The 25,371-nt window shown below is 38.4% G+C and overlaps 1 protein-coding gene and 1 pseudogene across 1 annotated transcript in view; one reads left to right on the top strand and one right to left on the bottom strand.

Annotated features, from left to right (window-relative positions):
* The window catches only part of ift122 (intraflagellar transport 122 homolog (Chlamydomonas)), a 29,934-nt gene extending 10,273 nt beyond the window's left edge, over positions 1-19,661 (bottom strand). Inside the window, exons 1-20 of the mRNA XM_041224947.1 lie at positions 19,505-19,661; positions 18,824-18,890; positions 18,648-18,732; positions 18,484-18,562; positions 17,892-17,968; positions 17,272-17,338; positions 16,420-16,566; positions 15,313-15,388; positions 12,734-12,925; positions 12,488-12,626; positions 11,936-12,138; positions 11,607-11,744; positions 10,802-10,966; positions 9,525-9,722; positions 7,603-7,743; positions 6,471-6,524; positions 4,108-4,269; positions 3,673-3,839; positions 2,291-2,462; positions 1,281-1,383 (exon numbers count right to left, since the gene is read on the bottom strand). Of these exons, the coding sequence (XP_041080881.1) occupies positions 1,281-1,383; positions 2,291-2,462; positions 3,673-3,839; positions 4,108-4,269; positions 6,471-6,524; positions 7,603-7,743; positions 9,525-9,722; positions 10,802-10,966; positions 11,607-11,744; positions 11,936-12,138; positions 12,488-12,626; positions 12,734-12,925; positions 15,313-15,388; positions 16,420-16,566; positions 17,272-17,338; positions 17,892-17,968; positions 18,484-18,562; positions 18,648-18,732; positions 18,824-18,890; positions 19,505-19,563 (2,491 nt within the window). The 5' untranslated portion in view covers positions 19,564-19,661. The remainder of the gene's footprint in view (positions 1-1,280; positions 1,384-2,290; positions 2,463-3,672; positions 3,840-4,107; positions 4,270-6,470; positions 6,525-7,602; positions 7,744-9,524; positions 9,723-10,801; positions 10,967-11,606; positions 11,745-11,935; positions 12,139-12,487; positions 12,627-12,733; positions 12,926-15,312; positions 15,389-16,419; positions 16,567-17,271; positions 17,339-17,891; positions 17,969-18,483; positions 18,563-18,647; positions 18,733-18,823; positions 18,891-19,504) is intronic.
* A 1,296-nt stretch (positions 19,662-20,957) lies between these two features.
* Positions 20,958-25,281, top strand: LOC121298408 (annotated as a pseudogene).
* The last annotated feature ends 90 nt before the right edge of the window (positions 25,282-25,371 follow it).

Genomic DNA, 25,371 nt, shown 5'->3' with positions numbered 1-25,371 from the left:
AATGGTCAACACACACACACACACACACACACACACACTGGCACAATTCAGCTCCACTGGCAATCTGTGCTAGAGAGAGTCAGGCCAGTATTGAAATGAGCGATGAGAGGAAGCTCTTTTGGAGCTTTTCTGCATCGTGTCCAACTGTACCTTTATAGAGGTTTACTACAGTAAAAGCATACCGAAGTCTAATAAAGCATAGTGAAAGCGTGGTACAGCATAGGTAACCATTGTAAAGCATATTAAAAAACACAACCCTGGGAATTACTGTGAACATGTACTGTGGTAAACCTTTATATGGGTGGCCAGAGCCATTGTTCATCACCTTTAATTAACATTTCCTTTTTCTTGTTCAAATATACTTTTGCAGACTGCTAAAAGTGTCTTAAATAGAGGCTCAAATCCACATTTTGTATTTGACATTCTGCATTAACATTGTGGATTTGGTTTCCACTTCAACTCTATAAAACAACAGAGAAATACAATTATAACTGCTATATGTAAAACGCCAGATCTGTGATTCTCAATGAGAAGACAGGTGCTGGGGCATGAAGAAATAATGAAGCCAATGAAATGGACAAGACACCTGTGTCTATTATACGGCAGTTTTTTTTGTAATGTTAAAAACAGGCTTGCCTGGGACAGAGCACGTACAAAATCACAGCTCTGAATCTTGGAAAACTGCTGGACATACTAAATGTTGCAGAACAAAAATAAATAAATCAATAGGGCGATACAGATCCAAAATGTCACACTTGATGCTTTTCTATAAACATTTGAAAAGAAATAGATGTGACACCATCTTTATCTTAATGTTAGAGCTCTCAATAAACAATGGTATGGTGCTGCATGACTCAACATGAACCAAACACATGGAGCTTGGAAAACAAAAATGAAAAACATATTTAGTTTTAAAAAAAGTAAGTTAAAAAAATAGATACAGGAAACCATGATAGAAAAGTTTCAATTTGTCATTAAGATTGAAAGTTTATTATAATATGCTGTTCCAGTGCACATTTTAACACACCTAACAGCTGAGCAATGCAGTATTTCTAATCGCTTGATAAATGCACTAAATAAACCTAAAATGTTTAGTCAACCTTTTTTAACTATTTCATTATCAATAGAACAGTCCCTTCTAATTCCACATTTTCACAACAGAAGCAATGAAGAGACGAGGTCATGTAAATACAGCTGTGACTTAATTGAGGATCTGTACAAAAAGGTTTCAAACGGCCACTTCACTGCATGTTTCTTTCATAACATAACAAAAGCTGTACCTTTCTGGGCTTCTTCAAAGCGGTCGTTCTCTGCCAGCCACTGTGCATACGGTACATACACATCGTCTTTGAACTGGGGGTGCTTCTCTAAAATTTCAAAGGCCTGACCAAAACCAGAGAGCACAATGATTAGGGAATTCGGGTAACCCTATCTATGTAAGCAACATGCATTTCCCTTGCAAACGGGTTAATTCTGAAGAAGAACGTTCATTGTGTGCTAAAAAACTTTTAGAAATGTATTAATAAAGAGGAACAAAAAAAGTTCGGTGATGAATTTTTCAACTAGAAGTCTCAATATCTGCATTATTAAAATCATGCTAGTAGTGATCGATTTTCACATTGGTTATTAAAGCACGAAGTTATAGATTAATTGATTGTTCTTGCGATTCTTTGCTTGATCGGGTTATGCTTACCTTAATTGCTTACATTAACGTAACTTTTTGTTGCAAACATTATGGGGTACAAGTGGGTTGCAGATTATTTGATAAGACTGCAGTGGCTTTACGCTTTTTGTAGACATTGAGAAAGACTTCTATTCGAAAGGTTTGGCATTGAATGTCTTAAGTTCCAACACAGTTTCATGATATTAAGATCCAGAACTTCAAAATCAGAATGAGAATCCAAAACTACTAGAGACAACTAGACAAAAGTTTCAGCCAGTTTGTCAGTGTATTAACTGAGGCACCCTGTTGCTAAGATGTAACCTTCAATAGCCCTACCAATCTTAAAACCAAAGTTATGACTATTAGTCTCCAGGATTCTAATCAACTTTGCTAATGAATATCAAGTTTCATCACAGTCGGACAAGTTCAAGGACATACCTAAAAAACAACAAAGTAAATTAAAAGAACACAATTCCAACAAGGAATGTCCTGGTTGGCAGGTGTTGTCAGTTGTTTATCCTAGCTAATTGTTTTGGGCCTTATTGCATTATGACAGATTGAACACCAGGGACAAGGTGAGTTGCAAAAGGAACTGTGATTGTCCTAAGACAGAGCAGGGATTCTTACCTCATCCCAGTGATTTGTTTCCACATGCAGAAGGACTAGAGATTTGAGGTCTCCCATCTTCACGTAAGTCTCTGCAGCATACCCGTGGTGCTGCAGTTTCTTGAAGAAGGCGGCACACTTTGACAACGGTTCCCGCTCTGCCTTGTCCAGTTTCCGCGCTTGATCAATTAACCTACAATGAAAACAGGAATGATCTCTTTTCATCCCACAGTAAAAGAATATTCAACTGACTATGTCTGGATGACCCTAGCCAAGATTTTAATGATTAAAACCATCTCAGACACTGAGTATCTGTTTTAAGAATGACTGAAATGCAATCCTTGTTATCCATATCTGAGCACAAAGCCCCCTTTCCCATGACTAAATTGGATATGTATCAAAATCTCTAACTAGAAAACAGTGGGAACAGTCAGGCTGAGATGTATTTTCATGCCAGCTGGCACAGACTGGATTTATGTATCCACTGGTCCAGCTGTGCAGTTAAAAAAAGACTATTCTACAAAAAGCCTAAAATGGCTGCAGTCTTATCAAATGATCTGTTTTTTCAGAGCACGACAAAGCGTGTTTACATTGATGTATGCAATAAAGGGAAGCATAACCCAATCATGTGATGAATCAGAACGCAACAATGCGTAATCAATGTGTGAACAGATAACAAAAGAAAAACCTTTGAGACTCACAAGCATTGACACAGTATTTCTTTAAGTGCACAGCTAAACCATCATTAGCAGAAAGGATAAAAACACTACAAACAACCTGGAATAGTGAACATTAGTGGAGGGCCCTCGTACAGTAAAATAGTACTGACTGTAGATTTGCTAACCATGTGTTGTGAAAAAAGTAAAATGTCCTACTTTCAATCAATGCCAAATCTTTGTGCACTGCATAGTAATTCCCAAATTATCTTAGTTAATGCCAAAATTGGCCATTTAAACATAGTAACATATATACCAATTTGTTTTGGTAGCTACAGTATTATTAAAATCTGCTGGCACCCCCTAAAGTGGCCTGAATTTTGTGAATGGTATGTCTCATAGTTCTGCTAGCGTTTCATAATCCAGACCCAAACAGAGCAGAAACTTGTGCCAAACTGCATGCTGTTTTGTGATGTGGAATGTTGAGAAACTCGTTTGAACTGTGACTGGAGCCAGACATGAGATGCTGGTGAGTTAGTCAACTGCACACTCTAGAAACACTAAAAAACACAGAACATAACAACATTTACAAAACAGAGAAGGCCAATCGGCCCATCTACGCTAGTCCAGTTTCTAGTAGCTGAATGATCTCAGAACTTTGTCAAATTGGCTCTTAAAGGATCCAAGTGATTTCAACGGATATACTCTGCGCTGGGAGCTAAAGGGTTAACTCCGTCTTTAACTTACATATCCACCCAGCCATTATCCCCGATGATTTCTATGGCTTTCATGTGCTCCCCAGCTGAAAGGTACATCTCTGCCGCTGCTTTGGGCTCGTTGATGTTCTGAGCCCAGTCCGCTTGTTTGGTAATCAACATCTTGGTGTCCTTGGGGTCTCCAGAGCCGAGGAAATCCTGAGAATGTTGGACACAAGTGTCTCTTTATTAGTGCTTCCTTTGGCTAAGGAATAAAGCATGAAGTAATGTTGCCAAATATGAACAAGGCAACAATGGACAAAATAGTTGGATACACTTTAAAGCAACTCGCCAAACAACACTGCTTTTATACCAGTAAAGTCATGATCAACCTCTTCCCAAGAAAGTTATACATGTAACCTCAATATATTTCAATCCAGACTGAATTTCACTATAAGCAATTCCCCCTAACAGTAGAATGCGTCACCTTGGCATACTCAAACATGCGCAGATCTGTATACATGTTGAGAGCTTGAGGGTCATTGCCGGTCTTCTTGTAGAGTTTCGCTGCCTCGTGAAATTTCCCCTGGTAGGCAGACACATCTGCCAGGAACAGCTCATTGTTGGTCTCTCCACGCTTCTTCCTCTCCTGAGGAATAAAAAGAAGGGCAAAAGAAGGAAATAATCACAATCTGCTCTTTCACATATGGTTTGTTTCCAAACAACCCAAACAAAGTTAATTCAGAACAAACTTTACAGGAGGATGGATTGGTTCATTTGGTTTTCACATTCAGTACCATGAAAAAGTATTTGCCCCCTGTCTGATTTTCTGCATTTTTGTACATTTTTCACTTTGAATTTGGTCAGATCTTTTTGTGTGTTGTAGTAGTATATAGAGGGAGTCTGAGAGAAAAAAATGACACCAAAGTTTGGTGCTTCTTTCATTTGTTTGGTGTGCAAGGTAATCAAACATGCAACCGTCAGGTGTGAAAAAGTTATTGTCCCCCCCCTAGTTAACTCAACCCAATTAAAGGGGTAATTAGGGTCAGCTGTTTAAATACTTTGGCTAACAATCAAGCGTGATTTGGGCTAGTCCTGCCCAATAGAAATCTGACGAACTTTGGCCCTTACCATCACAGTGAAGTTGTCAGCACACAGGTTCTAGAGGCACATCATGCCATGATCAAAAGAAATTCCTGAAGACCTCTGGAAAAAAGTTGTTGATGCTTGAAAACCACCAAACCACAGTCAGAGCCATACTGTCCAAATGGAAAAAGTTTGGGACAGTAGTGAATGTTCCCAGGAGTGGCCGACCTGCCAAAATCTCTCCAAGAGCAAGGCGTAAAATTGTCCAAGAACTCACAAAGAACCCTAGAACAACATCCAGGGATCTGCAGGCCTCTCTCGCCTCAGCTAAGGTCAGTGTTCATGACTTCACCATCAGAAAGACACTGGGCAAAAATGGGATTCATGGCAGAGTAGCAAGGCAGAAACCACTGCTCACTAAGAACAACATGAATGCTCATATCAAGTTTGCCAAAAAGCACCTGGATGATCCTCAAGAGTTCTGGAACAATGTTCTATGGACAGATGAGTCAAAAGTGGAACATTTTGGACAACATGGGCCCCGTTATGTCTGGCGAAAACCAAACACTGCATTCCACAGTAAGAACCTCATACCAATGGTCAAGCATAGTGGTTGCAGTGTCATGATTTGGGGATGCTTTAACATCATTGAAGGAACCATGAATTCTGCTCTATATCAGAGAATTCTACAGGAGAATGTCAGGCCATCCGTCCGTGAGTTGAAGCTGAAATGCAGCTGGGTCATGCAGCAAGACAGTGATCCGAAACACACAAGCAAATCTACATTCGAATGGTTGAAGAACAAGAAATTTAAAGTTTTGGAATGACCTAGTCAGTCCAGACCTAAACCCCATTGAGATTTTGTGACAGGACCTGAAACAAGCAGTTTATCCTCGAAAACCCACAAATGTCACTGAGTTGAAGCAGTTCTGCATGAAGGAGTGGGCCAAGATTCATCCACGGAGCTATGAGAGACTGATCAATAACTACAGGAAGTGTTGGTTGCAGTTATTTCTGCTAAAGGTGGTATAACCAGTTAATGAGTCTAAGGGAGCGATTACTTTATCACACGGGGGCATTTGGTGTTGCATAACTTTTTTTTTAATAAATAAATGAAATAAGTACCAAAATGTTGTGTTATATAATATGTGAAGATAGTTAGCTAATTAGGTTGGCTTCTCTTTAATTGTTAAGTGTGTTTGGTTTCTTTTGTAAAAAAAAGAAAAAATTACAGGGAAGTTTTCCCTGCAGCTCCTGAGCAGGATTAAGAACGTGGCAGTGAGTCAGTGACATTCAACAGAGAGTCCATTTCCACAACTAGGATCACGTGGACAAGACTTCAAAGAAAGAAAGTAAAGCACAACAGGACCCTGCTGACAGCCGATCTCCTATTGCTGTCAAAAGGTTTGGGGGACCCATACATACTACAACACTGTAGTAATTCCAGTTCCAGTTAAATAATAATCCAATAATCTCATATCTGCCCAACCAAGGTTACCAGAGAGCCCATCAAAAACATTCTCATAAAAAAAATCCTACATGTTACCTAATAATGATTTTGAGATCTGCATGGAACGCTTATATATTCATGAAACATAATCAATCAAATCTGACTTATAAGTATGCATGCTTGCACATACTGTATTGTATGTATGGGACAGAATTACAATGACTAGATCTATGAGCAAAATCATTTGCGAGCATGCAATGGTGTGATATGTCATGTTAGGCAAACACCCCTGTTGTCTGTTCTGAAACCCTCACCTCAATACTGTTGATAAGCTCCAAGTAGCGCAGATCGCGAATTCGGATAAATGCCTGTTAAAAAAAAAAGCATGTGGAAAAGCAGTCAGTTGGTTGACAGATTTGTATTAGAAATGCACTATGAAATTCTACTTCATCAACTCCAATACACAATTGGTGGCTAAGTAGCAGATATTGAAAGCGTAACAGAACCCTCCGCAGTAAGAAGCAAATTAGTCTACCTTTGCTGTATCCTGGGCTGTCCAGATCGCAGCAATTGATTTTTTTAACATATTACTGATAGTTTTGTTATTTCTTTATTTACACATCATAGGTAAATACACAAGGTCATTACTTTTTTAAAACTTTTATCAGCGAACATTTGCCAGGTGAAAAGGATTTTTTCTTAGAAGCACTGTAGAGTATCCAGTTTATGCTCCCTCCTGAAACAAGTGAAATGAGTAGAGTGTAGGGGGAACAGAAAACCAGCATTGTTGCAGGGGGAGCGTGAACTGGATACACTGCGATCCTTGGAAGAATTTCTTTTTCTTTTGCAAATACACCCAAGTAAATATTTTAAAATGTATTGCCCAGTTGATTTATGACCCATGTGATTAAAAATATCAGCAACATGTTTAAAATTATAACTCTGTGATACGGATAACGCAGGAAACAGCAAAGGTAACGTGATGTGTTTATTTTAAACCCTGCAGGATGTTCTGTAACACTTTAATAGCTGAATCCCACGTCCTTTTCTAAGATACATTTTAGAATAGAAAATGACCAACTACTGTATTAGCATGTAGAATATTAGATTCACTAGCCATGACCTCAGATGAGGTTAAAATATTATACAGCAGTCAGTGTATAACTTGTTCACTTGACAAGTCCCTCGTTATATCAACCAAAAGTGAATAAACAGGGTAGGTGTAGCATCACGAGTAACCCCCATTGCTATGAAGTGAAATTTCGAAGTTGAATTTTGCACACTTCAGTTTAACAATATAAATCATGGGTACTGCATGCCATTTAGTGGTGGACTACAATAACACCTTCCTGCACAATAAATGATGCTAAAAATCCAAGTTGACTCTTGAATGGAGGTGTAGAAGTCTATGGACAGGCTGATGGCACGGCAGTGTTTCAGGGGTACCTTCTTTGCAGTTTCGAAATCCAGTCCTTCCAGGGCCTCCATTGCCAGTTCTCTCCAGTCACTGTCAGTCACTCCTAGACATGCTATCTGATAGGCTTCTTTATACATTTTCCTCTCCAGGTACTGGTACATGGGAGCAGACTGGTGGCGAGGGAAACATTTAGGTTTGATGTTAACTTTTTATTGTGCTCATATTAAATGTACACTGTTCTAATGGATATCTACTGTTGGTTACTATTGTTTGCAAAGTAACACATAAATCTGTCAGCCTGATAAAACAAGTCATCCTTGGTATGTGTCACATGATTATAGTGTGTGTGTGTACATATATATATATATATATATATATATATATATATATATATATATATATATATATATATATATATATATACATACATACATACATACATACATATATACATATATATATATATATATATATATATATATATATATATATATATATATATATATATATATATATATATATATATATATATATATATATATATATATATATATATATATATAGTATAGATAGCAGGGAGGGGGTTAAAATTCCTCCCTGCTAAAACCTTGTGAGAATGCACTGTTGGGTGATTGGGCTAAGGGTTTTTGTAATTGTTAATTGTTTTTATTGTTTAGTTAATCCCCTGAACCTGGTGGTAATTGCAAATTAGAGCCAGGCGCAGGGTATTTAAGAGGCAGCCAGAGTGCTAGGGGCTGCTGAGTGAAGAGCCCGACTGCGTGTGTGTCTAGTCGTATTGAAGGTGAAGTGCTGAGAGAAGCCAGCGTAACTTTAAGTTTTGGTGTGACAGGTAAACGGCTTAGCTGTCCTTTGAGTAGTTAGGAACCAGTTTATGTTTAGTTAGAGCTCTAAAGGAGAGCTAGGTGTTTATTTCTGTTTGTTTCTGTTTTGTTTATATTCATTTGTGTTTATTAAAAAGTGCGCGTCAGCAGTTTAAAAATCCATTTCCGTGTCCTGGGTCTGGTCTTAAAGGGGCAACGAATTCTGAAAGTGGCGCAATCGTTCACAATATATATAAAAAATGAGCTTTCTTTTTTTACTTTTACAATAACTTTAAGTTAAAATCATGTCCCATTCCAGTCCTATGCCAACCTCCAAAATAATATGGTTTCTTTTTTTTTTTTTTTAATTTAGTTGTTTGACTATTAATTTTTATTTTCTCCCAATTTGAAATGGCCAATTATTATTTAGGCTCAGCTCACCGCTACCACCCGTGTTGACTCGGGAGCGGCGAAGACGTTTCCTCCGAAAAGTGTGCAGTCAGCCGACCGCTTCTTTACACACTGTGGATTCACCATGCAGCCACCCAGGAGCTACAGCATGGGAGGACAATGTAGCTCCCGTGCAGCTAACAGGCAAGCCCACAGGCACCTGGCCAGACAGGGGTCGCTGGTGCACGGTGAGCAGAGGACACTCTGGCCGACCTAGACCCTCCCCGCCCCCGGCGACGCTCGGCCAATTGAGGGCTGCCTCCTGGGAACTCCTGGGAACGGTCGGCTGTGGAATAGCCCAGACTCGAACCGGCGACGTCCAGGATATAGGGCCCATCCTGCACTCACGCAGAGCACTTTTACTGGATGTGCCACTAGGGAGCCCCAATACTACAGTTTCTTAAATAACGACACCTATATCCACCTAACTAACACTTAAAAAAAATAATCTGTCTGAACAGAGTATTTAAATAGTTAAAATAAGCAAAGCAAAACTCAGTTTAAATACCAGTCCACTAAGTGTCCCTATTAGCGAGACCAAGCCTACAGTCAGGCATCTTAGGCAATATAAAGCATTCTGTCCATTAGGATGTTCACTGTTAAATCAAGCGTCCCTTTATCTTGGATATTCAGTCCTGTTGTTTGTTTTCTCCATGAGAACCAACATTGGTGTTAATTACCTGGGGGACCTCTACTGCTGACATTGCGTAGACATGCAAGCAGAAGATCTTGGAGCCATTGTACCCCACCACAAAGCCCTGGAGTTTCTGCTGGTGAACTGGAAAGTTACTGGCTTTGATGTTCAGGTATCCGTTGCCTGAGAAACACAGCATGTCCTCACATTGGGTATTCCATGCCACGCTGTTCGCATTCGGTTCCTGCGGGAAGAGCAAGTGAAACAACTGTCAAAGCTTGCTCGTTTTCATAGGACGGATAACACACGCCCCCCCACCATGGCTGTAAATAAAAAAAAAATCTAGAGCCATCAGTATAGTATACCACTCCCTCTCATTCACACGGTTAAACGACTCTTCCTGGAAAAACAGATCACGAAGATGGGTTACATTCCAAATATGTTTAAACTCAACTCTTGATGAAACACACTAACCAATATCCCTTAAGGAGCTCAATGTTATCTATTATACTGTATCATTAGATAATAGGTTAGATAACATACATCCCCTGCCTCGGCTATAGATTACAAAATTCAAGCTATCAGTACGATGAAAAAACTGATGACTATGACATGTCAACAGTATATTCATAATAGCATAGAATAAGAATATGATTAATGTTAAAAATAAGTCATGAATTGGAGAAGCAGTTCTCCAGATAAATGCATCAATATGACATTCACATGGATAGACTTACTGGCAGACAGACAGACCTCCCTGTATCTTCTGAATCTTATACTGTTAATAACTATCTTAAATAATGTGAATACCAAGTTCCATGACAATTGAATAAGCATTTTTTCAGATATGTGGATAAATCTGTGTAGTGTGCTATATACACTTAGCAGGAGACTTCATCACCCGCAGGGGATCATAGAGGCAAAGTCAGCAACATGGCTGTTAATACAAATTTAGAAACTGTTTAATTGAAAAGTAGACCTGCATCCACAGTACGTAAATGTACAAATGCAAGGCGCCTCCATATGTCACTAGAATCTCCTAAGGAATGTGCTTATCAAGCTTCATCAATAAGTTCATTGAGCTGGGGTGGTTCTTTATTAACTGATGTATACTGAGATACAAAAGGAGTGTATGGAATGGTTTGCCAAGCCACGATGTTGGTGCTAAATCACTGGGATCCAAAGTTTTCAGATTAGCTTTCAAGTCCACATTTCTGAAATCACTTGACATTGGAACTATTTGGTTTCTAATGATTTCCTTGCTGAGGAATCCTTTACTGATGAGTCATGTTTCTGAGCCAGATTCATGAGGTTAAACTGGACCTGGAAGAGCAGCTCCTTGGTGTGGATGTCATACACAAGGCAGGTGTTATGCTCGTCCACCACAGCCAGCTTGCTGCGCGAGGAGCTCATGTCCAGGCAGCGCACTGAGGTTGCCTGCTTCAGCAGGGTGATCGCAAAGGGGTTGTCCACAAATATCTTCAGAATCTACATACATTTAGGACACACAAACAAGATCAATCAAAACCATCTCAAATAATTTTATATCAGATTACTAAAAGGGTTTGATTTCACTTATTTATTTTTTTGCAATTCCCTTTTACAGTAAACAAGTAGTGGTTACAAGAATAATAGTACAGTATTTCGAAATACTAAAAGAAACATTAAATGACAAGTGATTTCATTAAACGTTTTTTTTTTTTTTAATGTCTTCAGAAAATCCAAAACTGTAAACTAACATTAAACTGATGACAAGTCTGTATCACTAATTCCTGATATATTTTTGCATAACATTGGTAACTGGATTAATTTAAAAGAATTAGGTTGTTTAATTTCTCACATTAATTGATAAAAAGAATAAGTACTGATAATATAGAATATCTGTATAAATATATAATATATATATTATATATATATATATATTATATATATATATATATATATATATAATATATATATATTACACACACCAACGCATGCGTACCAGCACCATATGCAGCTCAGTACTTTGATGTTTCTCCTTTTTTTCAGCCTTGTGTTATATTTAATGCAGGTGTTAAATATTTCCTATCTTCCACTATGACCTTATATAAATCGTTAATTATATATCGTTAATGTAGATACTTACCGCGCCATTCTTCAAGCCAACCAGAAGTCCTTCCCTTCCAGGAGATCCACCAATCACCTTTATGTACCGAATCAATGACTCCATTAGCCACTCCTTCTCTTTTACACTACTAAAGGACAAACACTGCAGTCTTTTTTCCTGGAAAAACAGAGCATGGAGATTGGTTACAGTCTAAATGTGTTTAAACGTAACTCTGGAAGAACTAAGCAGAGACCAGCATCCCGTCAACAGCTCACTGTTTAGCCTCCATGTAGACTGGAATGCCTTCAGTTTAAGTCAATCATGTTTTTGGGTGTGATGCCATGTTGCCTATAGTGCAATCCACTAACCTGGCACAAGATGATATGCCGTGAACACACAACCAGTAGGTTGCACTCGAATTTCTTGCAGATCTTCTCTTTCACGCGGTAATGCATGTCTGAAGAGTCGTCGGAATACAGTTCATAAATCAGGATTTTCTCTGGTAGCTGGATTGCAAGTCTGTTTTTGTAGATAGCAATTTTCTTTACCAGTTCTCTGCATTTGATTCTCACTGAAAAAGATTCAACAAATGAAAAGTCCTCGTGGGCAAACTGTTAAAATGATGTTCTAACCCCCTGCATCTTCTTAATAGTCATTAAGATGCAATGTCATGTTCCCCTTAGACAAAAGTTGTGGAATTGAAAATGAAATGCTTGAATGCATTCTGTGACTCTAAGGTAGTCAATCTACGTTTAATAGATTTAGGATTTTGTTTTCCTATTTTACAGTTTTTAGACTTTGAAACTTTACCGTATTCATTGATTATCATGCTATTTTTGCAACATTTTAGTAAGTTTGCATGGATTCTGAATAACCCTGTAGAAGTAGAATAAAAGTCTGCAGAAAACGCATTCACCCACCCTTCTGTTCAGTGATGAGATGCTGGACAATGACATCTGTCATGCTGTCCCTATAGGCATAGCGATCTTTATACAGACCATGGACAGTACTAAAGACCAGCTGGTAAAAAGCAAGGGTCCCATCCTGGCAGCCTACCACCTGTAAAAAAGAGGCAACATTTTCATTAAGCTCAGTTTTAATATACTCATTTTCATATTTAATAAACACAGATATGCTTACAATTTACATCATGATGTATCACCTACCACGTAGCTAGAGTTTGGTTTCACCTTACACGACCAGACCCAGGAATTCTGATCTCCAATGGTGCCGAGACGAACCCCGTCTTTGGTATAAAGCGAAACCTGATTATTTGAGCCGCCCATCACAACATATTCCCCTTTCGAGAAGTAGCTGACACAGCAAGGGTCATAATTCAGAGTTCTGTCTTTTCCGATCTGAAATTTTAAAAAACATATTTGCTTCCCACAACAGATAACACTAAGGGCCATTTTCACGAAGCCTTGAACACCTAATTTGCACCCTTGTAAAATGCAAAACAAACTTTATGTAACAGAACTAGCGATAAAAAAGTATGGTGGAACACATAGTCCTTGAAATTAGATCTGTGATATATGTGCCTATGGATAGTCTATACCCCATTTCAAAATTTTCACCTTTTGTTGCCTTATAGCCTGAAATGAAAATGTGTTTTTTTTTTTTGTTTTTTTTATTCATTTATCTACACATCCTACCCCAAAACTTCCAAGTGAAAAAAATATTCTAAAAATGTGTAGAAAATTAATTAAATAAAAACTGAAATAACTTGGTTGGATAAGTGTCCACCCCCCTTGTAATAGCAATCCTAAATTAGCTCAGGTGTAACCAATCGCCTTCAAAATCACACACCAGGTTAGGTGGCCTCCACCAGTGTTAAATTGTAGTGATTCACATGATTTCAGGATAAATTCAGCAGTTCCTGTAAGTTCCCTCTGCTGGGTAGTGCAGTTCAAAGCAAAGACTCAACCATGAGCACCAAGGCTCCTGGACAAAGTTGCTAAAAGGCACAGATCAGAGGTTGAATATCCCTTGGAGCATGGTCAAGACGATAATTAAGAAGTGAAAGGTGAATGGCATCACCAAGACCCTGTCTAGATCAGTCCGTCCCTCCAAACTGGATGATCGAGCAAGAAGGAGACTGATCAGAGAGGCTACCAAGAGGCGAACGGCAACTTTGCAAGAGTTACAGGCTTTTATGGCCAAGACTGGTCAAAATGTGCATATGTCAACAATATCCCAAGCACCACAAATCTGGCCTGTATGGTAGAGTGGCAAGAAGGAAGCCATTACTCAAGAAAGCCCACCTTGAATCCTGTTTGAAGTACTCAAAAAAAAAAAAAAAAAAATACCACAGATTCTGTAGCCATGTGGCAAAAAGTTTTGTGGTCTGACAAAACTAAAATGGAACTTTCTGGCCTAAATGCAAAGCGTTCTGTTTGGCGCAAACCCAACACTGCGCATCACCCAAATAACACCATCCCTACTATGAAGCATGGTGGTGGCAGCATCATGTTATGGGGATGTTTCTCATTGACAGAACTGGGGCACTTGTCAGGATAGCGGGGAAAATGAATGGAGCAAAGTACAAGTCCTTGACGAAAACCTGCTGCCCTCTGCAAGAAAGGTGAAACTGGGATGGAAGTTCACCTTTCAGCTTGACAACGACCCAAAGCACGCAGCCAAAGCTACTCTGGAGTGGCTAATGAACAAAAAGGTAAATGTCCTTGAGTGGCCCAGTCAGAGCCCCGACCTAAATCCAATCAAAAAATTGTGGCATGACTTGAAGATTGCTGTCCATCAACGCTCCCCAAGGAACTTGACAGAGCTTGAACAGTTTTGTAAAGAACAGACAGATATTGCCAAATCTAGGTGTGCAAAGTTGGTAGAGACCTATCCCAACAGACACACAGCTGTAATTGCTGCCTTAACAGTGTGGAGTATGGTGCGTAGATAAGTGGGAAAAAAAAAATCCTTATTAAATGCATCAAACGCTGAGGCACTGACAACAAAATATGAAAAAAGTTCAAGGGGGTATAGATTTTCTATAGGCTATAGGCACTGTATGTGTGTGTGTGTGTGATATATATATATATATATATATATATATATATATATATATATATATATATATATATATATATATATATATATATATATATATATATATATATATATATATATATATATATAAACAGCAGAAGTTAGATTAAAACTAAATGGGAAATAATGGGCCATCCAATGTATAAAAAAAAGCAACAACACAAGTACAGCTACTGTATGCGGTTCCTATAAATACCATTTTCTCAGAGCAGAGAAAATGGTGCAAGCTAGTGCAAACACATTTTTAGAGTATACATATTATTATCCAATATATGTTGATATTTTCTATAGGATTTTAGGTTTATTTATTATTTTGTTTAATGGTAAAACATGTGTGTGGTTACTGTGAAGACAAGACATAAGGTATCAAATATCCATTCTCTTTATCAGTTAACTGATAATCTGACTTCCATTCCTCTGAATGGACTAATCGTGTGAAATGGTGTCGATATTAATAGCTCAGGGATAGAGCTTCACTCAGTAGTTTATTACTGACTTATAGTCACAAGGCAGAGAAAAAGCCTGATTTAATCTAATCCTCTGAATTAAGGAAGCGCTGGTGAGGGGCAACATAAGAAAGACAGGAGATGGGAATAAAATGATATCCAACCTCTGAAAAATAACATGAAAAAGATACAAGCTATCATGAATGCCTGCTTGATTTATTCAGTAGTTTAAGATGTACCTGTTTTCCACTAAGCTGGTAGAACGACAGCTTCTGCCCCCAGTCTGCCACTGCCAGGATGTCATTGTGTTCATCTCTGCATGAATTAAATCAGTTTAAATTAGTCTTTTAACAAGGCCATCAATCTGCATTAAAAGCAGAAGTTAGATTAAAAAAATAGATTCATATTTAAACCAGCACTATTCTCAAATTGCTCAGGTGTAATGTAGCATTCATACGAGTCGTAAGTTCAATTTGATGGTTTGTTAACACTACAGGAAAAAAATACGGGAAATTGGAAGAAGCAACTGGTTCCGTGTTAGAATCCCAACATATTTTACATTACCACAACCCTTGGACTCATCTACAGTTCCTTTTGCACAGCATTACAAATATGCTCAGGCCAAACAGGAGAGTAATCCAAAGCAGAATTACATAACATCAGCGACTGTAACGCTGTCTGTCGACTTCCCTACCTCAGTAACCTGCACTCACAGATTGCTTTGGTCAACGCCCTCTTCCTCCTCCTCCTGTTCCTCACAGTCCTCCTCACTGCCCTTACTGGAGTATGCGCTGCCCCACAAGCAAGGGATCTCCTGACTACTGCCCTCCAGCAACATTTCTTCATCCTCCTCCTCATCACCTGTACTACTCATCACTGTACTGTACATGCTCCTCCACCTACTGCAAGGACCAACTACTGCTAGGAAATCTGCAGATCTGGACTATTCTACATAAGCGCTCATCCAGATATATATTTTTCTAACCAGGTCCTAAATTACTTGAGAATATGTTAAAACGGCTGTAGCTAACAAAATAACTTCATCAATCAGACACTTTTTTTTTTCAGCATATACAAAAATGTATTTTAATTTTAAAACACAACATTTGTTATACTCCTAGGTCATGTCACCCTTAGCAGTGTCTTCAGAGTAAAAACTGTATAGTGAAAAGTGAATGGACGTGCATGGCGTGGAAAATTAATGTAATGATTTTGCTACCTGCAATCACTTATTAGCTACAGTACAATGATCTCAATGCAATGCCGACTCTGGCATGGTTACACTCCTGCTATGCTAAAGTGTACAAATTGTGCAATTGTGTTAATGGGCGTCTTTCCTAACATACTTTGATGGGTTCCAGGCAATGGACCAGATGGGGGACAGAGCACCTCCAGGGCGTTCGATTTTCACCTTCTCCTCTCCGTTCTTATTCCTGATGCTCACAACTCCATTCATCATGCCGATAGCAAGGTACTGCCCATCATTGGTCCACCTGGAAAATCAAAGAACATTTTTTAAAACATTACTTTGGTGACAAAACTAGGCTAATGGCCTATGAGGACTGTCACAAGTGAAGTAAAGTGTTACAAGCTGGTCACAAAAACATACAATCCAAACACCCAATGGGTGGTACTGAGTTAAAGCTGAGCCACCAAGAGAAATACCTTGGTGGCGTAATAAATTCATCGCTGTCAGCAACCAGACAGCGTGGGGAAGTAATAAAAAATGAAACAGAATACTTGGGTAGAGTCAGAAATGGGGAGTACAAATCAAGAGGCTATACAGTGCACAGGTAAGACCACACCGTGGTCACCACATTACCACAGGACATGAGCTACGAAGATGGGCAGAAGTGGCCACCGTTGGAAATTAGCTGGAAATAGACTTAGGACAGAGGGTAGGAGACACTTCTTTATGCAGACTGGTGAAGGTATGGAATGGGTTTCCTAGACAGGTTGCTGATGCTGAATAACAGAGATTTTTAAACCTGACTTCTCTTTTAGCGGATATCATCAAACCCTTCATTTTTGGCGATGTTGCTATATTTTATGTCACAAATACATTGGTAACACTGGTTTGATTTTTCTTCTTATGAAATGCTGGTGTTCAGCAGCACAGTGAAATCCAAAGCTCAGGTTCTTGTAATAGCTCTAGCAACACTGATGCTACAGTATAAAGGTAGATATTTTTGCCTTACCCGCAGCAGGTGATTTTACTGTTGATTTTGTGCTTGGCAACTGATTTCTTTTCTGGTTTCCATAAACCTGGAAAAGAAGTTTACTAGGTTGTTATTTATGTACTGAATTCCCACACTATGTGAATAACACAATTTGCTTTCAAGAAGGTCCCAGCAACAGCAGGCAACCTATATAACACATGTACAACAGATTAAAAAAAAAAAAAAAAAAAAAAAATAACAGTAACAACTTTTCCTGCAAAATGCAATCCCTATATAAAGCATATCCAAAATAGAGTTTGCAGGTGTCAGGTATAACCTTCATTGTGGTAAGTAATAGCAAGGCCATTCCTTACTTGCAAAGCTAAAATTACCTTTAGGAATGAAAACTAACTGGGCTGTCTCAAAATGCATAGTCTATGAAATAACGTATTTATACAGACAGCCAGGTTTTATAACTTTAGTGTGAAGTTCCGCAGAGATCAACACAATTAACTCCTGCACAACAATGAGGGGACTAGTGATAATGTTATGATCCTCAAAAGAGGTAAGAACATTTTTAAAGGCTTGGCTTGCACTCCTCCCCATTACACACACACCCTATCCAGCCACACTGCACACTGGAAGAAAGCTAAACCTACCAAAGTCACTGGAGGAGCATGACGCCAGCAGGTGTGTAACTGGGTTATATGCAAGACACTGAATTGAATCATTATGTCTACGAAGGAAATGAAAACAAAAATCATGCCAACTTATTACAGCACCTGTTAATGAAACAATACAAAATCAAAATTTGATTTTTTTTTTTTTTTTAATGCATTTTGAAAGAAGCAGTTAATAATAAAGCTACCATTCAAATAACTTAATACAACACTGGTCTCTAAGTACTAGCTAAGGACTAAGGGCACACTATGGTTCTAAGTTTGTAACACAACGAAAATAAATCAGTGAGGGAAGACATAAACACAATATTCCTGAGTTGTTTGTGTTTATTCATTAGTACATTATTTGCATTACCCATGAAGAACCATTGTGTTTTCTGTTAACAACACGCCTAATTAACTATTTACTCATTATGATAAATTTATTAAGGAATGTAATTTTGTTTTATGGATTAAACACTGGGTTTAATTCCAAGCTTTGTAACACCAACACACAAAGTATTATTGTGATTGAAAACTGATTTATTCTTCCTATCACACAGGCAAGATCAAGCTGAGATGTTCCACACACGTATATCTCAAGATGCCTTCCAGTTTAGATGTCCATATAATGATGCTCTTGTCAGCTGATCCTGAAGCAAAACGCTTCCCTAAAGAAAACAGAAATCAGCCACATCACCAAACTGCGGTCTACAACGGTACTGTATGTTCAGACTAGCTATAACTAAAACTCACCATCTTTGGCATAGTCCACACAATATACTGTTTCTTTATGTCCCTTTAGTGGCTGAATAAGGGTTCCATCTGATGTGTCGTAAACCTAGAAAAAACTTTGTTAAAAGTCATATCCACCGTGTTTACATACATTCAGTGTCACTTCATTTTAACCGAGCGTTTTGAAGAAATCATACCAAAACTCGGTTCCCAGCAGCAACAATTAGCTGTGTTCCATCAGGCTTGAACGCTAGGTCATTCACGCTGTGAAAAAGGAAAGCATTACTTACTACACAACAGTCTGTGTGACTGCACTGCCCCCAGCTCATTTATAAATAACGCTTTCTTTTATTGATTGTTCATGTGTATGTAATCAGATTTTATTAAAAATGTATGTATACAAATCCATCTTTTTAGAACTAGACAAGTCAAACACCACCTATTATAAATACGCCTTTTCGAGCTGTTGATAAGCATAATTAAAAAATAAGCGACTGGGTTCCTTTTTTTGTTATGTTGATGGCATATTCTTAATGCAGATACACAAATACATTCTAAATGTTCTTAACAAGACAGCAATGGCGACGAAGAACTACGAAAATTAGAAGCAATTCTGTCACTTACTCGACTACAAATATTGCACAGAAGTGGCGTTTATTCTAAACATTCACCTCAGATTTACAGTTTACATTTTAAAACCAAATAAACAACGAATGTTTTTTGTAATGTGCGTTTCACAGTTTATCTATATTGCAGCCCACACTCAGATAGTTTACATTGGTAACCACCGTTGCTAGCCACGATCAACGATCGAGAGCAACAAAACAGCACCAGGCCTGTTTGATAAAACTACAATTTATCAAGCACATTCGACTTACCATTGCTCTACTTTGTCTCTGTCGTGGACTTTATCTATCCAGGTGGGCACAGATCTCATTTTGGATGAGTAAATTATACAATAACGATCCCTGTTGGTGCTCTGCTGCTACCTCGATTTGAGGATACGGTATTTACACAACACAGTCTAAAACCGTAGGGAGCATGCGCAACAGGCTCTTCGGGTTGTGTCATGCGCAATTTGTGGAACTGCTTGTGCAGTTTCAAACTGTGGTGAGGGTGCGTATAATACCAATGTTCAGATAAGCAGACTAGACCAAGACCAAAGCTACCGATTATGTCGTACTGTTTGAAATAGTTCGGGAAGGTACCGAATCTGGTTTGTTTCCTGAAACGATTAATGGAGGTGCACAATGCATTGTCAATGGACGCAAAAGTGGCATAGCCAGGTGAGAAATTAGAAATGATTGCAAAACAGACAACAAACAGTGCACACAAACACTTATATGAAAAAAATAAATAAATAAAATAAAACGTACAGTACTTGCTATGGTAAAATATAGAATAACATGTTATAGTTAGCTGAAATTATTACATATTAGATTACACTATGTAACACAATTTTTTTTTCCTGGGTAGTAAGTGTTGTTTCCTAATTGCTTATGCCTCAAAAGTATAGCAAATGGCTATTATTCCCCACAAACTTTGCTTTTGTGACCAGGACAGTGATATTTCAAAATATCACTATTTCCAATGGGAAAACGGACAAGTGTGTGTCTTTTCGTTCACATAAAGTCAGAAAAAAACAACATATGAATCCAAATTAACATGTATTTATACTAAAGTAATACAAAAATGACTACAACAGATTTAGAAGTGAGTAGTTTTTCGAGATTTACGATTATACTGTAAATACAGCAAATAAAGTTTGTGGGGAATAATAGCCATTTTCTATACTTTTGAGGCATAAGCAATTAGGAAATAACACTTACTACCCAGGAACAAAAAAAAAAAATTGTTACACGATGTTATCACTGTCTTTATTGTAACTTCCTACTAAATTAGTGCGATACATGTGTAAAAAATAGCGAATGCATTGTCAAGCAAAAAAACTTTTGTGCAGCAGCAGCTAGTGGTAGGGCAGACACTAACCTCATTAGCAATGCGGTTATTTGTGACTGCTTAAGGAAGAGATTACAATGTGTAACATAATAAAATACATGTACCCCCCCCCCCCCTTATTTAAAACAAAAACGACAGATATGATTTAATAGAGATATATAGCTTGTTTTATACAAATGCTGTGGAATTATTTGCAGATGTAGTGGTGTAATGTACAGGTGTGTTCCTAGTAATATGTTGGCTGGAAACTCAGAGACCAAAATGATAAGGGACCTGTGCCAAGTTGCTAATGGGAGAGGTAGGGTTTTGCCCCCTCTCTGTTTATAGTACTAACCATTGTGCTTTGCATGTAATTCTAGCACAGAGGAAAGAATGATCCAGGGGAAAGAAAAAACAGAGATGGTTGCCTTAAAACCGAAACAGGAAGGTGTGAATTCAGATCCTGGACATGAAGACGGTCACAGCAGCAAGTCCTCCAGTGGAGAAGCTAACCGCTGCCCGGAAGCCCCCCTGGGATGGGTGAAGGTGGTGAGGCAGAGGAAGTCTGGCAGAACTGCAGGAAAGTACGATGCTTACATGGTCAGATAGGCTGCAAAGTCATTGGGAGACTCAAGCAGTGTTGATAAATTTATGGGATCAATCAGGTACTGGAAAATGAACAAGCATTGGATTTTTATAAATGCTTTAAGCCTGTGGTGTTTTACAGAAAGACTATTCCAGGCTAGCTAATTAAAATGCTTTTATTGTCTTATACTGAAACTTGATATCTGTGCTGCTCTAGGATAAAGAAATGGCCATGGCTTCCAGGAAGTCTGTTACTGGTTTACTGCAGTGGTCATTTCACCCCAGCAGTATCTTTCTTGGACAAAGCATGCTACTGGCTTAAAGCATGCCAGTCATTAGGGGAAGCAGATGATTGGTCATTGACAGGAAAGAATGTGGTCTTCAGTTTAATGAGTAAATCAAAGTGAAAAAAAGTATTTACATCAGTCATTAGTTAACGAGTTCCTGTTCCAAAACTGACAACTAATTTGAGTGTTTAGTCAACCTTGAATTAACTTAGCTGTCTGGTTCTAGTTTTGTAAAATGAATGTTTTATTTCCGTTAGTCCACAAGGAAGGAAGTTCAAGTCCAGGGCTGTACTTCAGGTCTATCTTCAAAGCATTCAACAGGTTAAACTAACAGCAGCAGATTTTGAGTTCACAGTAATGTCTTACCAAACCCTGCAAGAAAAGATAGCAGACCTTCTAATAAAGACTTGAAAGTGACATTGCTGAGAAAACCGAAGAAGTTGCCCTGTGTGTACCGGAGGGAGGGTCTGAAAGTTGTGTTTTCAGTGAACTGGCTTCAACGTTTTCTCCGGCTTACGTGGAAGGCTATGAGGTTTTCCCTGAAAGCGGAGCCGATGTAAATTTGTGCACAAAGATTAAACGTAGACACTCTGCGTCAAACAAAACTCCTTCAAGGAAGCTAAGGGGAAGGCTGGGCAGGACAGGTTCGGGTGATGGGCTGAGAAAGACGGCAAGGAAAATCTCAGCCACGCAGCAAGAGAAGAAGGTGGTCCATGATGGTGAAGCTGGGGTGATGAGGAGAACAAGCTACTCCAGAAACATCAAAAAGGATATATATATATATATATATATATATATATATATATATATATATATATATATATATATATATATATATATATAAAACAATATTTGAATAATTAGTGTGAAACCACGTTCCTGGGTCTTACTGGGGTTGACCCTGGTTGCAGTGACCCATCTCAGGATGTGGGTCGACACGCTTTGACCCTGGTCGAGCGAGACAAAATGATTGACTGCCGTTCATGAGCCAGCAAAAAAAAAAAAAACAGCTACGTCTGCGTGAAGGTTTCTCTTCTGCAAAGTACATTTCTGTTTATTCTGTTAGTCCATATTTTTGTTGATTGAGACACACAGTGAGCCACATTGCAGCAGGGATGAAGAAACATTTGCTGTAATCAACATTTGGGCCTGTGGTTCAATCCAGAGAAGCTTGGATGGAAGCGTCTGTAACAAGCTGCTTCCGGGGCATCGATACGCACATTGTGTATTTACTTCTATCACCCAGGTCGACCCTGCTTTATCAAAAGCAGTGTCAAATCGTGTAGTCGACCCACATGACATCGGGTCTCTACCCGGGTAGAGCATGCCAGTGTGAAAGGGGCTCAAGATTAACGCTAATCGGGATCTGTGAAACTGTCTGTTAGAGAAATACTGGATGAAGATTTTCCATTTACTAATTCGCAGCTCCTTCAGTTGCATCGGGGCATCCTGGCTTTTAGATGGGTGCTATGGGTCCTGCTCTAAAGATGTCCTCCTTCAATAACAAAGATCCCTTTTAGTGTGGAGGTTTCTGTTAGAACAGGACAGGCTGACGCATGGAACCACAATAAAGCCAGGTTCCCTGTAATACAGATTTCAAGTGCAATGCACCAGAAAAGAGTATTTTTATGAACGCCAATTATTAACTCGCATAAAACATTAAAGTATGCCAGAAATTTCATTTGGGCCCAGGCCGTATTGACACATTTTCCAAAGAAGCTTTGGAGCAGTATGTTCCACTTTATATGCATGTAATATATCAGGTCACTTTCTTTTCTTCAGCAGGGGAGTTTAGTCTGAAAACAGAAATGGAGAGAAGAAAGAAAAGCCTCTAATTCTGCAGCAAATCCACCAAAGAAGGTAATCTGACAGTAAAGAGATTCCACGAAATGAACCTTCAGTTTATAAAGGGTTTTTTTCTGAGTCAAGTGTTTTTTTCTTTTTGTTTAGCTCCAAGCCCACCCAGACGCAAAGCTTTCAGGAAATGGACCCCGCCTCGTTCTCCATTTAATCTGGTACAAGAAATGCTTTTCCATGATCCTTGTAAACTTCTGATTGATACCATTTTCCTCAGTAAAACCAGCGCTAATACATATAATGCACCAATTCTTTGGGCATCAGTGTGACTACAGCTATGGTCAAAAGTTTTTGCATCACATAGAATTTTAGGATTGAGACCATTAAAAAATAATAATAATAATTTAAAAAATAAACTATAATTTTGAACTATTGTTTAACATCATGCAATCAAAGAAACTACAAAATTATATCCCAAACGTCTACCGGAAGGTATTTCATGTTAGATTTTAAAATGTCAGTTTTTTGTTATGTATGTGTAATTCAGTATATTAACACAACTGTTCAGCAGGTTTGACTTTATTAAGCAAAATGTGTTAATTCTATAAGGTGATGCAAAATGGTTGACCATAGCTGTAGATTACTTCAAAGGGTTCATATTTGTATTTGTTGTGTTGTTATTTCAGGTAAGATGGCAATCCCAGTTCTGTGGCAGTTCCTTGATCACTACCCATCCCCTGAAGTGGCTCGTAGCACCAACTGGAGAGAGATAGCAGAGCTGCTGAAGCCTTTGGGTCTGAATGAACTGAGAGCTAAAGTAATGGTGACATTTTCAGAGAGTTTATTTATAGATATCCTTACATCACTGGCATGCTTCATTACCTACATTTGTAATCTTCAATAGCATTTTCACAGACATAGAGGTCACGTTTCAGGTTTTGTTATTTGGTGTTAGGATGAAACTTGAGTGTAAATGTTAATCTGGTTATTAACTTGCTTTCACGTACTCAAGTTTCGCATCCATGCTTTAAATCTTTAGAGTGCAAAAACTGTTAAGTCCTAATTAAGCTAATAAAGCCAGTTGCTGCATCAATTAAGAGGTCTAGGACACACGATAGGTGTGCTTAAAATGTTTTAACTGCAAATTGTCTAACATGCTGTCAGTATCAGTGAAGAGGGATGTTTGTGTACTTGGTTTCTTGTAGTTCTGTTGTGTACCTGTGAAACTAACCTTTTTGCTGGATGATTCTGATTGGCTGAACGTTACTAACACTTTTAGATTTTTTTGAGCAGTCACTTTAGAGAAAACCTGGACCCAAGGGACTGTCTGAAATCCAGATAATTTGAAGAATGAACAGTGCCTGTTTTAAATGGAACCCTAAACTCTAAATCTCTAATGCATGTACTTTACTATAGAGCTGTAGTATTCCACCAGTTATCTTAGTGATCGATTTTAAGCAATAATAAATAAATCAGAATGATCAATTAGTTGTTTCGGCTGACAATAATCAATGCTAGTTCAGGGATGGAAATAAGATTCACATTGCATAGCAGTTTGATCCAATCCTGGTTTTACTTTGAGTAAATAAGAAACATCTGAGCTTGTGCAATGAGTCTTATTTCCATCTCTGTAATCATTATTTATTTACCTTGGAATGTCCAGATTAGTGCTAATCAAGTGGTTTTTAGTGCTGTCGTCAGTAAAAGTCTGAACCTTACATTTTGATAAGTTCTGGATACATTTAAACTTTACCAAATTGCTCAATTATATATCTTGATGTTGAAGAAAAACAAATTGCGTTTTACCTGTTAAAACTTCTGTTTTGACAAACCATCGTTCTTCAGAGGCCCCCCGGAGCGCTTGTGGAAAGATTCTGTCGGCTATAGTTGTAAATGTGCTGTGCCTTACAGATGAATACCTGACTAAGCAATGGAAGTATCCCATCGAATTGCACGGCATTGGAAAATATGGAAATGATTCCTATAGGATATTCTTTGTCAATGAATGGAGGCAGGTTAGTAACTTTAACCAATGGGTTTCATCATAATACATTTCATGAAGTTGTGAGGTGTGAAAATAGTAAAGAACTGGATCCTCACATAGTGCAGAAAAAAATCTGATTCAGGGCTTGCACCGG

Source organism: Polyodon spathula, chromosome 23 (assembly GCF_017654505.1).
Source record: "Polyodon spathula isolate WHYD16114869_AA chromosome 23, ASM1765450v1, whole genome shotgun sequence".
Classification (NCBI taxonomy): Eukaryota; Metazoa; Chordata; class Actinopteri; order Acipenseriformes; family Polyodontidae; genus Polyodon; species Polyodon spathula.
Note: the sequence above shows the minus strand (reverse complement) of the source record. Positions and strands in the feature narration are given on the sequence as shown.